The sequence below is a fragment of the Dioscorea cayenensis genome, chromosome 8, assembly GCF_009730915.1.
Source record: "Dioscorea cayenensis subsp. rotundata cultivar TDr96_F1 chromosome 8, TDr96_F1_v2_PseudoChromosome.rev07_lg8_w22 25.fasta, whole genome shotgun sequence".
Taxonomy (NCBI): Eukaryota; Viridiplantae; Streptophyta; class Magnoliopsida; order Dioscoreales; family Dioscoreaceae; genus Dioscorea; species Dioscorea cayenensis.
In genome coordinates this window covers 21413574-21431844 of record NC_052478.1, presented here as the reverse complement: position 1 = coordinate 21431844, position 18271 = coordinate 21413574, and the positions used below count along the sequence as shown (strand labels likewise).

At 29.6% G+C, this 18271-nt stretch overlaps 4 protein-coding genes across 5 annotated transcripts; 3 read left to right on the top strand and 1 right to left on the bottom strand.

The window, feature by feature from the left end:
• Positions 1 to 1999: 1999 nt before the first annotated feature.
• LOC120267591 (LOB domain-containing protein 4-like) lies at positions 2000 to 4477 on the top strand. The gene is made up of 2 exons (XM_039275268.1): positions 2000 to 2367; positions 4012 to 4477. Exons 1-2 carry the CDS (start codon positions 2173 to 2175, stop codon positions 4366 to 4368), a joined length of 552 nt encoding a protein of 183 aa, XP_039131202.1. The 5' UTR covers positions 2000 to 2172; the 3' UTR covers positions 4369 to 4477.
• A 1232-nt stretch (positions 4478 to 5709) lies between these two features.
• On the bottom strand, positions 5710 to 7244 carry LOC120266343 (photosystem I reaction center subunit III, chloroplastic). 2 transcript variants are annotated; one of them, XM_039273970.1, is made up of 2 exons: positions 6433 to 7244; positions 5710 to 5954 (listed from the first exon to the last, which is right to left on the bottom strand). In XM_039273970.1, the coding sequence occupies exon 1, from the start codon at positions 7137 to 7139 to the stop codon at positions 6456 to 6458; it is 684 nt and encodes a 227-aa protein (XP_039129904.1). In that variant the 5' UTR covers positions 7140 to 7244; the 3' UTR covers positions 5710 to 5954; positions 6433 to 6455. The 2 variants fall into 2 exon arrangements, with proteins under 2 accessions (XP_039129904.1, XP_039129903.1); XM_039273969.1 differs by having other exon boundaries at positions 6454 to 7244.
• A 1437-nt stretch (positions 7245 to 8681) lies between these two features.
• On the top strand, positions 8682 to 9596 carry LOC120267653. The gene has a single exon (XM_039275327.1). The coding sequence runs from the start codon at positions 8788 to 8790 to the stop codon at positions 9376 to 9378; it is 591 nt and encodes a 196-aa protein (XP_039131261.1). The 5' UTR covers positions 8682 to 8787; the 3' UTR covers positions 9379 to 9596.
• Positions 9597 to 14569: 4973 nt separating this feature from the next.
• LOC120267391 (auxin-responsive protein SAUR71-like) lies at positions 14570 to 14871 on the top strand. The gene has a single exon (XM_039275028.1). The coding sequence runs from the start codon at positions 14570 to 14572 to the stop codon at positions 14855 to 14857; it is 288 nt and encodes a 95-aa protein (XP_039130962.1). The 3' UTR covers positions 14858 to 14871.
• Positions 14872 to 18271: the final 3400 nt, after the last annotated feature.

The following is an 18271-nucleotide window of genomic DNA, read 5'->3' as shown; positions in this document are numbered from 1 at the left end:
TGGAAATACAATATTGATATTTAAAAATATATTTCAAAACACGCAGACCTATAACTAATTTTATATAATACAAAAGTTTTATAGGTTTTTGTTGTTTAGACATTGATAGTCCGTATCTTCACAAAAATGTCTACTTCACTGAGCTCTATCTTGGAAGATAATGCCAAAATTGTCACGTCTATAAGCTATGGAATTTCGCTACCTTAGAACTATGATAGTTACAGTCACTATTCACAAGACTTTAGTTACTGGGTACTTTAGTCCTTAAGCGATCAATTTCCTTAACTCGTTGTTGCTAGAACTAACATTGGAAATACAATGATACTTGACAATTTGTTTGGTTCTTGAAATAAATACATGTGCAATTTGAATATCATAAGGATCAACTTGCACATAGTGATGTAGTCGGGAGGAATAACAATTTTTTTCTGAGCTTAGATACTAAAATAAAATTTCAAATTTAGTTTATAGATCATTGATGCACTTTCGCTTAAAAAAAGTCTAAAATTTGTTCCATTAAGTAGATGTTACTTTATGTATAACAACAAGTAAACTAATAAATTAAATTAATATAAAAATATGTTTTAATTAATTAGAGAAAAGAAAATCTAAACCAATGTAAGACCAACAAAATCAAAGTTTTAAGTTCAAGTATCTATCAATGTTGTTTGTTAAGCATACACAAGGAATATATTATTAGCTCAAATAATTTTAGGGATTAGAAAGTTTGGAACCAAATTAACATTTGTTATATATACATGTCTTTATATATATATATATATATTGCCATTCTTTGGGAAGAAGAGTTCCAAGGATATAATTTGTTTTCATATTATAATAATGGCATTAATTTGATCACTTCAATGAATAGTAAATCATAATAGGAGATTGGAAATTAAAGCGAAACACAAACAGTTTCTTCAACTATTACTATTTCCTCTTTATTTCTCTAATTATTATAATCAAGTTTCTTTAAAATTGTATGGGTGATCTTTGGAGGAATTGGGGAAAAAGTCAACCAAGCTCGTTGAAAGATTAGATTTTTTTTTTATTTGATCATATTTATGTCTTATGATTAAATCACAATAACATATTTATAAAATGTTTTGTTTGTTAAAATAATTTAGTATTTTTTTTTTCTTAGATTGTTACTCAAAATTTTCATAATACTTCTCAAAAACAAGAAAAGAACATAATTTTTTTCCTCCGTTATATGTTTAATATAATTGCCATAAAAAAAGAGTATGCTCATGTAGCATTATTACGATCTTTGTATGAAATACAATAGTACTCATTGATAAGTTAATTAAAGGTTTAATTAATAAAACTAAATGAGAGGACCAATTCAAATACAAATGTGTAGTTGGTTGACAACTAGCAATTTTCTATGGTCTAGAGATATTAAAAATAAATGAGATATTTAAAGATTATTATAAACTTAAAATAAAATATAAGTTTGAGTATATCTAGCCAAGTTGAGTTAGAATATAATACATTTATTTTGCATCTTAATATAATCTAATTTATATGATTTTTTAAATGTGTTTATTTAAGCAGACCAAAAAAAATTTTTTCTAAATATAATTTAAATACCATCAATGCAAACTCTACCTACCGAATATATAACATTTTCAAGTATTATTAGAGATATCAATACATTGTCACTCATAAATAATATTTATTAAAATCAAATATCAACCATAGAAAAATATATGCATACAACTACATTAACTAATAATCTCACATCAGTATAAATTTTAAATATATACGCTTGTGTTTTTCATTCTATCATATTTAAGTTTTTTAATTAAATTCTGTCTAAATAATATATTTGATTAGTATATAATATTAGATATATATTAAAAACAAAATAAATTAATAAATTAATAAATAAATAAAGCACATGATTTGGGCCCTCAAGTCCTTGTATTTTGAAGAATATTCTCATGCTTCTTTAAAGTCACTTGAAGCATGCACCTCTCCTCTTCTCCTCCTTTGCTTTCTTTCTTTCTCCCCTTCTCTTTCTTTCTCTTTTTCTCTTCTTTTGTCTAAAGAGCATGCATTTAACTTCACTTCACTTCATTTCACTTAAACTTTGATGATGATGATGATGATAATGATGAAAAAGGTAGACAATTAATTTATATATGAATTAAAGAGCTAGAGCAAGTGATGAGAAGCAAGAACAAGGTGGCCGGCGCCGGCACAACAGGGTCGTCGGCATCACCATGCGCTGCTTGCAAGCTTTTGCGGCGGCGCTGCGCCGAGGACTGCCTCTTTGCTCCTTACTTCCCCCCTGACCAACCTCACAAGTTTGCTTCTGTTCACAAAGTCTTTGGTGCTAGTAATGTCAACAAGCTTCTTCAGGTCTTAATTAATTTCTCTCTCTTTTTTTTTTTTTGCATGCAATTTTTATTTTATAACTTTTTTTATATTTTAATTTATTTTTTTTAAAAATGTGGATAAAGCACATTTTGAAATGTCTGGATTCTAATTAAAGAGAGAAATAAAATATCAGCTCTCTTGTTGTTGCACTGGTAGTTCTTGTATGAAATGTCATTTTTTAAAATATTTTTTTTATACTAGAATGCATTTTATTTATTTATTATTTTGAATTAAAAAAATTATATTTGTTTTCTTTAATTATTTGTTTGTTGTTTTTTCTTGGCTTGTGTTTTTTAAAATTTGAATTTTGTTTATAATTTATGGTAGACGCGTGTCTTTTTTTGAAAATGGTATATATAAAATTAATAAATATCTAACATCATTATTGATAAGAAATAGGAAGTTTGATATGAGTTTGACATAAAATATTTAGTCAATAGTTATTGAAACCCAAAACTATAATATATGTCCTCTTTGTTAATGCCTTGTCAATAAGGTAGTAAGTCTAAGATGGAGATTTATTAGTATCTATGAATAAGACCAATGGCCTAACATAATAAGAAAAACAAATTAAGAACATGAGAGGTGTGTGTGTATATATATATAATAAAGCTTTATTCCCTTAAAATGTTCTCCATATTACAATGTTATTTTATATAATTGAAGGTAATTAATTTTTTTTTAATAGAGATTTTAATCAACATTTGAAGTAGTCTAATCTACTTGTAATGTTCTAGACCTCTCTCTTTAGGTTTGGTAGTCCTTGTGGCAAAGGGTTGTTATAGAGAGAGTTAGGAATATTTCCCTATCTTCCAATCATATATGTGTATGTTATTATGCAAAAATTGAACAAGAAAATTTTAATTATTATTTAAAAAAATAAATTTAATAAGACACCCACAAAATCTTGAGTACTGTTTCAATTATTTTGCTTGGTAAATATGTCTACATCCTTTTATGTTTGATATGACTGAGGTGGTTGTAGTTGTTGAATGTATAACAGGAGTTTACAATTCAACATTTTGGACTTTTGTAATTTCTTTGATTTTTAAAATCTAAAATTAAAAATCTAAAATTTTAATAAAAAAAATATATATTTTTAATTTTATTTTAAGGTGATATAATTATTGGAGTAATTATCTGTAAATCAAATTGATAGTCTGAATCACGTAGATGTTAAGTTGGCATCTATATCAGTATCCACACTATTTTATTATATTTTAAAAAAAAAACATTTAAATTTTTTTTTATAATTTAAACTCTTAAAATTTTTAAATTTTTAAATTTTAGAGATTTATACAAAAACTCTAAACACTAATATCCAAAAATCTTAAATCCAAATATTATAAAATCTTATATCTAAGATTAAAAAAACCTTAAACCATAAATCATAAACCCTAAACCATAAATCCTAAGTCATAAACCCTAAACGTTAAATCACAAACATAACAATTTAGAGTTTAGGGAGCGAGTTTGCAGGTTTATAGTTTACACTAAGGTTTAGATGACAAAAAAATATTAAATTTTTTTATTTTTTATTTTTAAAAAAGAATGATATAGATAATGATCGGACTACTAATTCGACTTATTAATTTAGTCTAAATATCATTATTGTAATTATTGTAGGAACTACCAGTGAATTATCGAAGTGATGCTGTAAGTAGTATGGTATATGAGGCAAATGCGCGAGTCCGTGATCCAGTATATGGTTGTGCTGGAGCCATTTCATCTCTGCAACAGCAAGTTGATGTTCTTCAAGCACAACTTGCAATGGCGCAAGCCGAAATAATCCGTCTAAGAATGCAACATGCAGGATACTTAGCTCATCTTCGTTTGACACCGGCCAGAGGCGGCGGTGGCGGAGGAGGAGGATCGTCGGCGACATCATCGCCAAAGATGACGGAGGTCAATGATAAGCCGGTTTTTAATTTAGAGACTGAAATGGATCAAACTAGCATGTATGAACCAATGTGGTATTCTTAGTATTCTAAAAGGCTCTCTAGTGTGTAAGTTTTCATTTTCAATTATTATGTTGTTTGTATATAAATATATATTTGCTAGCATGAATAAATTAATCAGAAAGATTGTTAAAGAGGAAAATATATATCAGTGAAATTTTTGAGTTATATGAAGTTAGTAAAAAAAAAAAAATCAAATAATACATTATTAGTCCTCAAAATGATGATATTTGGTATTTTTGTTGATGATTTTATTTGTGTACATACATCTTTAGGAGATTGTTGGTTTATTTTTTTATGCATGTATTTGCGATATTTGTAAAATTAAAATTGGTATAATCATTGATGAAAATTTTATTTATTTGTTTACAAATTGGTTCATAAAGTCAAATTTTTTACTATGCAAAAAATAATACTATTGAACACTGAAATGCCACATTAAAAGAACTGATAGATAATTTTACATAATATTATTAAAACTAAAACTGTTATATCAAACAAAACAAGTGAAAGGCACAAAGGAACTGACAAAGGATAAAAGGTTTTGTACAAATATTTTTAATTATAAAAATAAAAAAAATAACAACAAAAAGAAATGCTAGCCAGGTATTTTGAAGAAAAAAAAATCCTAACTCAATAAATTGGCGATTCATCTACTTTTATAATAAATAAAAAAAAAAAAATCTCATAACTCTAAGGATTGTTTGGCATATATAGTAGCTGATAACATATTTTGGGAACAAGATATGTGAAAGTTTGTCTGGCAATTTGTTTTTTGTTTTTTTTTTAAGTTTTGGTAACAATCTCTATCTTTCTCAGAAAAGGTCAAAACAATTTTTTGTGCTTTCAATTTTTCTTTTTATAATTTTTTACAAAATTTCTCAATTTTAATATTAAATTCAATAGAAATTATAAAACTGGGCCATCATCTCTTTCTCATAAAGATTATACAATCAATCTTGTTCCTCTGTTGTTGAGGGTTTAAAATCAGCTCTCCAATGCCGCTGATTTTCTCAAAAAATAAGATATCATTTTTATTATATTAGGTGATTGATGCCATTCCGCTATTATTGACGATTTAGAATTCACATTCCTAAAGGCATTTTTTTCCAAACCCATAACAACTTGTGTATCAAAATATGTTTGTATTTTCAAAACATAAACAAGGAAAGCAGAATAAAATGTCAAAAACAAGAAAACAAAAATGATGCCAAATGTTGGGATAAACATGCCTTTGAATTTATCATGTTTCTCACTCTTTATGGTTTTGAATTAATCACATTCAATTGATGAATAAATGCAAAATTTAATTAAACTAAATGAATTAAAAGAGAGAGAGAGAGAGAGAGAGAGGACACATGGCAAGGATTACAAAGTAGATATACATCAAGAGAAAGAAATTGCAGAATGTTTGAATGATAACTACATAAGAAGAAGAGTATAATTAGTGGCTTCACAAAATACAAGAACATACTCATGATATTAAAAAAACATACAAATACAGCAAACAAACTTGAAATACATGCATGACTTTGAAGCTTCATCAAAAAAGAACTTTTCAATTTTGCTTCTCCTGATGAGGCCTGTGAAAGCTCCTCCTACTTCCAATTCCTGCATCATATAATTACTCAAGCTTTAATTTGAACTTATCAATGTTTTCAAGATTAAATGACCTCTTAATGTTTTATAATTACTTCATCTCTTCCACACTACTTCAATTCACTAGAGTAATTAGAGTAACTAGTAGTCATATATCTGCTATTTTAAAAAAATATGAATTTGAATAATTAAATTTATATATTGATGTTTCTTAGTTTATGCTTTTAGATTGAATAAAACTCAAGTAACATGTTTTGTCTGTATCTAATATAATCCATAATATCCAATTCTCTTACATCATTAACTATTGTTTTCTCTAGACTCAATGGTATCAAACAACTCAATAGAAATTTCAACCAATAATTCTAGATATTTTATATAATTGCATCAAAATTCCATATACATATATAATCATGTACAAAACAACATTGCATCTTCAAAATGTGAGTATAAATGATCTTGTAACATCAATCTAATTCATATTTCTTACTTTTAATAGACAAGAGCAAACCTTTAGACATCCTTCACAATAAGATCGCCGTTGACGAGCTCTCTATAGGCGGCGACCGGCCAAATGAAGCCACGGAAGATCAAGCTTGATGCGAGAGGAACATCGATAATGATCTCCTTCATCGTCGGCTTTGCCTCCTTGCGAATAGCAATCAAATAGCTTCTGCCAACCCAGCCAATCCACCCGGCAATGTACAAGAAGATAAGCCCCGGAGTGATGAACTCACCCCAGTGCCTTTGATCACCACTCACAATGAGGTGAGGTAGGCCATCAGAGCCACAAAGAAGGCCAAACTTGCCGTAATTATCGAACCTTCTCTTCGTCTTTTCAATAGTGGCCTTTATCGCCAAAGCCGGGGCAGAGTCCTCGGTGTAAAGCTTCAATGAGGATTGAAGTTTCTTGATTGATTGCTTCTCTCTTTTGGCGAAAGCTTTGGATTCTTTACATGGTGTAAGGCCGGCAATGTCGGCCAAGGCCGGGGGAGGGGAGGAGACGACGGAGGAGAGGAGGATGGAGGACAAGGCAATAGCGGTGGAGAATGTTTTGATTGAAGTTGATGATTCTTGATCTTTTTCTTGGGAATTTTGGCATGATATAATGGTGAAATTTTTCGGCTTTAGGTGGAGTTTAGGGAGGTTGGTTTTGGAGGAGAAGGGTTTTGAGAGGGTGGTGGTGAGAGTGGCCATTTGTTATTTGGTGTTCTTGGTTTTTTAGGGGGGGTATAGAACTAAGTTTGTATATCTCTTTGTGTGTGAGTGAGTGAGTTGGGAGAGTGTTTGGAGAAGAGGGAAAAGGAAGAAGATGATGATAAGGGAGGGAAAGGAGGGAAGATAAGGTGGGGGAGAGAGAGGGTGACTTGGCAGATTGTGATTGGTTGAGGGCGCATGGTTTTGGTTTGGTTGTGAGATTTTCTTTTGATGTTCTTGGCTGTGGTTGCAGCTTATATATCTTATTATCTTGTTTTTTTTCTTTTTCTTTTTTTCTTTTATAAAATGATTGGGGTTGTGTATTCCACGAGCAACTAATTTTTTTTTTTTTTAAAAAAAAAAAACAAATAAGAGCAGCTCTCACTTACAAACATCTTATATAAAATGAGTTAGAATGATACTAATAAAATAAGAAGGTTAAGAAAGTAACTAAACTATGTCCAAACAAACATAATATTTAACCTTATTTTAATCAAATTTATATTTTTTTTACTAGATCGAATTATAAAATCGAAACCGGTAAAAACACAGAATAAAAGTTTAATAAAAATAACAGACCTCTTTTCTTGTGATTTTTTACATACACAAAGATTCAAACTTAAAATCATTTATTTAAATAACTGAAATTTTTCCTGATTATATCAATATTGGTTGACATCAAGATTAGTTGTCAATTTATATTTACCCAAACACAATAAAAATGTATTTTTTTATATCAAAAAAAAAAATCAAGTCAAATCAAAAGAACTTTTAACAAGTTACAAAACTAATAGAAAAAACACTTGTATCAGTTAAAGTAACCTTGCATCCATGTTTACGTATAATTGATGATAATTACTAGGTTTGAGTATTTTTTCCTAATTAAATAATTACATATTTACAAGAAATTAATAGTAATTGAAGAATAATTGAATACTTAACACTTCTAAACACACCCTCATTAGGCACTCCTATCTCAAATTTAAAATTTTTTTCATATATTATACATCATTAGTCTAGTATAAAGCTAGGCAAAACTCCCAACTCCTTATCATGATTTTTTTAATTTTGAGGATTTGAAGAAATATCTTAGGTAGTAAATCACAATAGAAAAATAATATGATTAAATATCTTCTATAGTGAAAATGGCTGATATACCAAGATTTTAAAAGTTTACGGACATTTATTGTACAAATAAATAAATGTAATTAATTTATTTAATCATTAATATCATAATCAATATAAATAAAAATTTAAATGTAATAAAAAAATTAATTTTATTCCTCGAAAAAACTCTAAGAGCAGATTATACATCTATTATTTAAAATTAAAATAATAATAATAAATCACACAACTATTATATATATAAAAGTGGATCCTATTAATAAAAATCTCAATTTCAAATTATATAAAATTTTCACAAACACCCTTACAAATCCACCATAACTCAATACAATGTTTTCCAGGGGTTTAAATGCAAAACAACACGAATTTAAATATCTCGAGTCAAAAATCCAACCGTTGGAGAAGCACAAATTTTCAAATCAAGAACTCGACCGTTATATGAAAACAGAGTTCACTTCCATCTCTCTCTCTCGATCCCAATCTCCATTTCCACGCTTCTCTTCTCTTCGATCCTTCGAAGACGATGACCAGCGCCGCCATGGCAGACCTCCAGCACCACCATCCTCTCCACCAGATCGCCCAGAGCCCCACCCACAAGCTTCTCCTCAAACAATGGATCAAAGAGGAGGACCTCATCCTCCGCCGCGTTGCCCTCAAGGAGTCCCGAATCGATTCCATTCGTCGCGAGATCGCTGCCCTCTACTGCTCCTTCTTCGCCCTCCACTCCACCCTCATCCTCATCCTCCTCTCCTCCGCTGGCCCCTCCTCTTGCCGCCGCTCCTGGATCCCCCTCCTCTGCTCTCTCCTCTGCTCGATCGCGATCGCCTGGGCTATCCGCTATAAGACCGATGCGGAGCGCCACGCTGAGCGGCTTCTCGAAAGGGATCGCGAGGATGGGATGCTGCTCGCGCGGTGTGTGGCCGAGTTGAAGAAGAAGGGTGTAGGGTTTGATCTGATGAAAGAGGTGGACGCGCTTCGGCGTGCCAAGAGCTTGCGTGTTGAGAGGGAGGCCACGGTTGTGCGGCGGTTCTCGGCGAGGGATTGCGCTTCCCTCTTCTTGTTCGCCGCTTCTTGCGCCGTTCTTGGGCTCACAAGGTTCGTTTTGTGCAACTAGGGTTTCATGTCCTTTTCCTTTTCCTTTGCCTTCATCTGTGCAGATCCATCTCCTCTGCCTTCTTTTTGTTCAATAAGATAGACTGATTTCCTTAATTTCATTTCTAGAAATTTTCTTTTTTGATGAGCTTTCGAATCTCTGAAGGCTCTTTTCTCTGATGGTATTTGTATGGATTGGTAGTGAAAAGGGAGCACAAATGCTGTGAATTATCATATTGATTCTTGCAATTTTTCTTCTCTTAATTGTGAATTTTTCATTTGCGATTGTGTCTGGATGGTGAATAGCTTAAATTTGTTTTTTATTCCACTTTGAATTTATGATTTTTTCTAATGTTTTTGGTTTGTTATGATGCCACATCTGATGTCTTTAGTGACACTGAATTTGCTAATTAGAGAAGTGCATTAGATTTTCAGTTTTGTATGAACAGCTATATGCTAAAATTAGATTTTTGGATTTATGTGTGGGTTAGTTAATTAATGTTGCAGGGTTGTTAATGTGAACAGATTAGGATTTTGGAATACAAGAGACTCCACCTTGTGCCACCATTCTAGATTTTTATTACTTTTCTACATGATTTCGATCTATATGGATATTGCATGTGAGATTATATCAATGCTTGAGGATATTGGGTTGCTAAATTAGTTTAATATTCAAAATTTTAACTATTGTTTGATTTTGCTGAAATGGTATTTACTACTAGAAAGAGCAGTGATTATATTTGTGATCTTCTGTGGACTTTGAATTATATTTCTTAATGCTTTGTTATAAGGGGAACTTAACTAAATTGTAGTGATTTTATTAGTTTATCATCTGAGAAACATTTAGTCTGTAAACTTTGAATTACAATTTGTGTAACTGTGTGAGTGATCATTTTTTAAATATAGTATCTGTTTACTTTGAAGTGCAATTCTGCATGCTTTCAGAATTGTTGGTACTTTGTTGAATCGGATTGTAATTTGTAAAGGTATTAATAATGAACTTTGATGACAAATTTTTCATGTTTTGGTTAACAAGTTTACTACATTGGATAAGAATTACACTAGCGATCCACTGATCCTTTCTGAAAAAAATACTTACTCTGATATTTGAGTTACAGTTATGCATTCTTTAATTATAATCAGAGCTCCACTAAATTTTATACTGATTTTATTAGTAAACATCTGCGAAGTAATACTATCCAGTAGACTTTGAGATGTGACTTTTCATGCTTTGTTTATTAATGGAACTTCACAAAGTTGTATAATAATGTGTTAGTGATCATCTGTGTAAAACTCATTCTTTGTTTGCTATTGGAACTTCGAACTTGTGCAAGTTGGATGGTAATTAATAAACACATCAGTGATCAACTTTGGAATATACTGTTTGTGAACTTTGAATTACAGTTCTTCATGCTTTGATTATTGTAATAACTCTAATAAATTGGATAAGAATTGTATTAGTTATCATCTGTGATGTGATACTGCTGTGAACTTTGAAATAAAACTTTTCCATGTTTTGTTTATCATTGGATCAATTTCATGAAGTTTGTATAAAAATTGTATTAGTGATCATCTGTACCTTGATATACTGCTTGTGAAACTCATGCTTCATTTATCAATGGAATTTGGAACTCAGTCATGTGGTATTAATGATTATCTTTAGTTATCATCTCTGGAACTTCAATTTGCAATTGTACTCGTTTTAAATATTTTATGGAACTAGAGCTATGATCTGCAGAATATACTCTTGTATAAGAACTTTGAATTTCAATTGTGGAATATGCTGCAGTATAAGAATAATGAATTACTATTCTACTTTGCTTCAATTAGATATGAAACTACAGTGATTGCCTGTGGAATCTACAGTTGGCTAAGAACTTTGAATTGCAATACTTCATGCTTTGATTATTGATAGAACTTCAGGAGTTTGATGTCTGTGGAGTGTCAAAATGCAATTTTTGTTCTCATGTTTATGATTATGGATGGAACTACACTTATCATACTGTTGTTTGAAAACTTCTTCATGCTTTTGATTATGCTGTTTCATATTTATCAATATTAGTATTTATGAATGTTGAACTTTATTAGATTGAGATGCTACCTAAACATAGTGCCTGTTTCTATCAAGTTTCTGTAACTCTGTTTCTGATTTCTCTATTTTCTGCTCAAATATTATCATTTATTAAATAATAGGGGCAAAAACCAATGGGGCAAAAACCAATCTATATATATTATCATGCAATTAGTAATATAATAATAATATTATTATTATTTCCAAGGAAATGAATAGATGGATACAGAGAAGGTATATGATATAGAGAGATTGATTTTTAGTTAGCTCTGGGTTTATTAGGGTTGAATTTTGGTTAAATTCTAGTGACCTTTTTTATTAGATTATTCTGAGTGAAAGTTAGATTAATTAGTTTATATATATAGCATCTAATTAAAGAGATTTCTTTCTTTATTAGAAAAACCTTTTCCAATGTAAGTTTTTGTCCATTTTATTTCATTTTTTATTTTAATAATTTTTTATATTAATAAAATAGAAATTAAAAAAAAAAATAGAAATAACAAACCAATGGAGCTCAAATCAAACGAAGGTAAAAATAATAAGATTTAACTAACTTACTATTTTTAATAGAGAACCCATCAACTAGGGGCATTCATAAATTTGAAATCTATGAATATTCACAGTCAGCAACGATCATTATTCAAAAGCTAAAATCTATTTATAAATAATATCAAAAAATTTTAAACAAATTTATATAGTAAAACACAGTGATTATAAATTGAAATTTGTACAGTATTGATATAAATAATAGTCATTGAATAATGATCTAACAACCGTAAACAAACATTCTTAATAAACAGTAATTTACGTGTCTGCCTAGATGACTTAAACCCTAATAGCTTCTTTAATGTATATAGTGAAGTATCTTGTAATTTTTTTTTATACAAAACATAAAAACCAAGAGAATCTACTCTTATTCAAGAGCCCTCATTTCATGCACTGTACTATTCATTAGGCTTGTCAATCCATCAATCATGCAAGTAAGATGTCTTTCACTCATGATCACCCAAAAATAAATAAATAAATAAATAAATAAAAGGGAAAAGTAAATTTCTTTACTATAATTACTATATCATCATATATTTGATAGTTATTTGTTTTATATATTGAATGTTTTCTTTATTACATTTGGTAACATTAACTTAATTCATATCATATGTTTGTAATTCATCTTAATATGCTTAATTTTTTTATTTTCAAATGGTAGCTTAAAATGTAAGTTTGAGCTAAATATAATATAATTTTAACCAAAGTTATAAACAAGTAAAAATGAACTATTTCAAATATAAATTAATATGATGTATATGTACTTATCTTGAACCTGAACGTGTGTTGCATATTTCACAACGCATTGCAAGTTGGTTTTGATACATTGCATGTTACCTTTGTTTCCAATGAAGAATACTATTCCTTTATTGCATTGTCCTTTTACATGTCCCATTGTTATTTTCATTTTAACGGTCTTATTTATTGCCCTTGTTTTGATGAGATAAATTATTTTTATCACAAATATATTTTAAAAAATTATTGTATTAATTTGGAAATTATTGATTATAATTGATTTACATGGTCTTTCAATGGGGTTTACTATGCTATTTAATTGCATTTTTGTTCCATTAATTCTAATTAAGTAATTGAAAAGATTAGTTATTTTATTTTTTAACTTTTAACTTTCTCTAGCTCTAGCTAATCAATTCTAAATTCTAACTTTTCAGTGACAAACCACTCGTGTTATTTAATGGCATACATATAATTAAAAATAACTCAAAAAAAAATTCAAAGAAAAAACAATGACTACTATGAGTGTTTCTTCATCAAAAACTATATATTTTTTTAAAATTATTAATCTTTATAAAAAAATTTCACGTTTTTGACATGTTCTCAGATTTTAATTTTCTTTAAAATTAATAAAATTAAATTAATTTTCATAAAAATAAAACTAAACTGATTATATATATGTATACAACATAAAATAATAATAATAATAATAATAAATAAATAAATAAATATTGGTAATAACATATAAAAGAAGTTCCTTTATCCACAATGTACACTAATAATGTTATATAATGGTAGAAAGCATGCACACACTTCATACAATCCCCCTTGGACATAGATTGGTGTCACTATTCCCATCCATGAGAGTTTGCCTCCCTTCTAGGAACTTACAATATGCATACTAGTACAACATGTCAATTGGGAAACTCTCTTTTCTTTCCTTTAATCTCTTTTTTTTTAGTAAATAATTTTGGTTTAACTCAGCTTGAACCAATTTTTACCTTTTTTTTTTAACCAAAAGTTCATATTATATATAATTTTAAATATGGGTTTTTCTAATATAAGATAATGAATGTAAGCTAAATACGGATATAACAAAGGGAAACGTCTCTACAACAACAAAAAAATTAGTTCTTCACTCTTCTTTCAAATCAAAAATCAAATATTTAAATATGTAACTTGTCCATATTTTTCATAAAAATAAAATAAATAATAACACATATATTATTTATTTTAGTGAACCATGTTTATGAGATGCTATATATATATATATTGATGAGATGTGGATAAGACATGTTAGAGTGCGCACAGATGTGAAGTTATTACTTTATATATTTGTGACTTCACCTATTATGACTTATGGTTCGAACTATAATTTTCAGTAATTACATAAACACTCTACGCAGACGGTCATGTACAATTGTATAGACAAACCAAGCAGTCGTTGATTGTGGAATGGTACATTAAATCTAAAGACTATCCAAACAATATAGAGAAAGTTCTCAATGGGAAATAATAATAATGATGATGATGGTGATATTAATTGAGATGCATGTGTGGAGAACAATAACAACTCAAACCATGCCACATAGAATTGAAACTTCAAAGATACCAAACTTCAAAGACTGTCCCAAGTCTCCTACACTACACAATCACAATACCTTAGTCAAACCTACTCCAATCTCATCCAAGACCACAAGCCTTTGCCTTTTCCTTTGTTGCAACTTCCTTGCAGTAAGGTGAGGCCATTATTATTCATACATGTGTATGTATTTATATATATATATATATATATATATATATATATATATATATAACCTTATCATCATGTGTAAGTGGACAATTAAGACTTGGGAGAGAAACTATGAAGGAGAGTGGAAGGATGATATTAAAGAAGAAGAAGAGTGGGAAGGGGAGGGAGGAAGAGAAGCCAGCTCCGAAAGGCTATGTTCCGGTGATCGTCGGAGCTGGAGAAAAGAAGGAGAAGTTCATGGTGCATGTTGAGCTCTTCAAGCATCCAACCATGGTTGTTCTACTTGAGAATGCTGCTGAGGAGTTTGGTTATGATCATCAGAGAGGTGTTCTTAGAGTTCCATGCAATGTTCAACACTTCACTCAAATGCTTCACCTTATTTCATCTTCTTCATCTTGATTCTTATCCTTAGTCCAGACTTTCTCTTTCCATTTTCTCTTCTTCTTCTTCTTCTTCTTTTCTAAATCTTATATATTTTTATAAATCTTATATATATATATGATATTTTATTTTTTATTTAGGGTTAGAGTACTCTCAAGGAGCCAAGGAGGTAACAAAAATTATATATTGAGTGTGAAAGTTGATTATTTTGTATCCAGTAACTTTAGTGAGTGACTATTGTTTATTTAACTTTTTGTTGAAATCCGCAATATTGATTAAAAGTAAATTGAAAAGTCAACTTGATCTATAAAAGTTGTGTGATACAAATGTATATATTAACCACTGACCCAATTTACAGGTGGTAGTGCGTTTAACTTTCATGTGAAAAATCAAAAGTTTGTCCTTTTTTTAAAACAGGGTTAAAAATTATGGGTAATATACATGTGGAGTGGCTTATCCACATTATTAATATATACATATACATTTTATCTATATTGTCAATATATATATATATATATATATATATATATATATATATATATATATAATGTTACATCCCTATAGGCGTCCATACGATAAGAAATTTATGAGCGTTTCAATTATCGACCGTTGGATCGCGATCCAACGGTGACGATGATGAACGAGTATCACCGCTCATTATATCGCTACGAGCGATATTACGCATTTCATCAATGTTAACCGTTGGATCAAGATCCAACGGTTGATAATGGACATCCATAGATTTCTTATATATGGATGCCCATAGAGGATTGGTCCTCGATATATATATATTTATGTGTGTAAAACTGTCATCTAAAAACGTTTGTAGATATTGGATCTACCAACATTCTCATCCAAACTTTTTTATGCAGATGAATAGTATTATTGTGCTCATAAATAGTAATACAGTGAAAAATTAAATCTTTAGATCGTGATTGTAACAGTAACTTAATCATTTTGCAACTGTCCAACCGGATTTTTGCTAACACCTTTACAAAGAAATAATAATAAAAAAAAACACAACAGTACCCATCTACCAACTATTCACTGTGCTTATAAATAGTACTTAGATACTAACACCTTTATAGAAAAATAATTAAAAAAAACATAATATGCACCTACCAACTATTCATTGAATTTAGTAGAAAGATGGATGTACAATATTTTCATCTAAACCATCAGATTGAGATCATCATAGTAACTCACGCCATCCAAAAACCTTTACATAGAAATTATAAGGAAAAAAAAAACACGACACCCACCTACCCTCTTAACCGAGAACAAGCTTATGACTCTATTCATATCACTGTTCACATACACATTTTTCTCTCTCTTTCTATCTATTCTTTTTTTATCAACAGGGGATGGATACACATTTCAATCTGATAAAATTCTCATATTATATTAAGGTCCTATAAAATAAAACTTGCGTGATTTAGTTTAATTTATGATGATTGATCTGTTTAATTTTTATTAACCTTGTTTTCTAAACTTGAAAATTCTTAGATATATGATAAAAAAAGTTCATGAATAACTCTAGTATTTATTTGATGTGTAGCAATATGTTATGAAAATCCCAATATAATAATACAAGTGAGACATATATGTAGATTGGGTCAAGTTGATCATGTTCAAATACAACTTGTAAATTGAGCTTTGTAGTAGTATGTACGAATAAAAATATCTCAAAATTCAATATAAATTTTATCAGAAAATTTGACAATTAATCACACAATTTATTTTCATATTTATAAATTATAATCTTAGTACAAACTTAATATATTTCAAACCCTTATGTAAACATAGTACAAATTGAAGTCTAGGTTTTCAATTGCCAAACAAAATCAGAACACAATTGAAGCAAATTCAATGTTGACCTAAATGGCAGCACTTCTTCAAAAGATTGCATGGCAGTCACAAGGATACTCTACATCCTACCAACTTATAGAAATTATTTCTTTTCATTAAAAAAGGAAGAAGAAAGATAACCGCCAGACTGTAGGGTCCTTTCTCAATACTCCACACCAAACCCATACCTTCTTCGCAGACCCCAATGGCATCCATGCCACGTGCCAAAGCAGAGGCAAGTTGGACTTCAGCCTTCAAGACTGAGAGGCAAGTTGGACTTCAGCCTTCAAGACTGAGCAGTTAGTACAATGCACAGCAAACCCATCTATTCTTTTTGGAGAAAACAAGTGTACCCGAAAAGACACTAATTTCCACTTTAGCCAAATGAAGTTAAAGTAAGAGCTGGTCACATTCCAAGTTCTTTTTTCTCATACAACACACAGAAGCATTGAAAGTAGAAGGCACTCAAAGAAGATACCTTGCCGTCTTATTCACGCCGAGAGAGCACCTCCGGAGTTGGAGTACTCCATTGGTTAGGAAAAATTAGTTGTTATTCATGTACTTGTCTATAATAATGAAGTTTTTTTTAATTAATTTGATTTTTTTGTTATTGAATGGATCAATTAACTTTTGATATGTTATTTATGTATTTATGTTTCATGTTTGTATGTCAGATATTTTGTTGATCGGTCGGAATGTTTATTCGGCGGCTGAAAATTTTTTTTCCGTCAACTTTTGCCCCACTCTCTGACGAGTCCTGGCACCGCCACTGTGAATGGCAACCCATATTTATATTAAATATGTTTTTTTAGTGGCATGATTTATTTAGTGCCTTTTATTATCTTAATACACACAACTTACTTTTCATAATCCTAGTATAACTTAACTTTTCAAACCTGAATATCTAAAAATATTTTGTACTACAAACTAAAGCCAAGGGTTTCAAATTGCTCCCAAACCAAATGAGGACACAATTGATCAACTGCAATGTTTATTAACCTAAATGGCATCACTTTTTCAAAAGATTGAATGCCAACTATATTTGTATTTGATTTTTTTTTTTCAATTTTCTTAGTGTCTTTTCTTATCTTAATACCCACAATTTACTTTTCATTGGGGCAAAAACAATGTTTTTAACCTAAATGGCATCACTTTTTCAAATGATTGAATGCCAACCATATTTGTATTTGATATGTTTCAATTTTCTTGTAGAGTCTTTTATTATCTTAATACACATAACTTACTTTTCATATATATAATCCTAGTACAACTTCACATTTCAAACCTTAATATCTAAAATTAGTACAAACTAAAGTCTAGCAATTGGGGCAAATACAATATTTGTTAACCTAAATCACATCACTTTTTCATATGATTGAATGCCAACCATATTTGTATTTGATATGTTTCAATTTTCTTGTAGACTCTTTTCTTATCTTAATACACATAACTTACTTTTCATATTTATAATCCTAGTACAATACAACACTTCAAAACTTAATATCAAAAATTAGTACAAACTAAATTCTAGCAATTGGGGCAAATACATTGTTTGTTAACCAAAATGGCATCACTTTTTCAAAT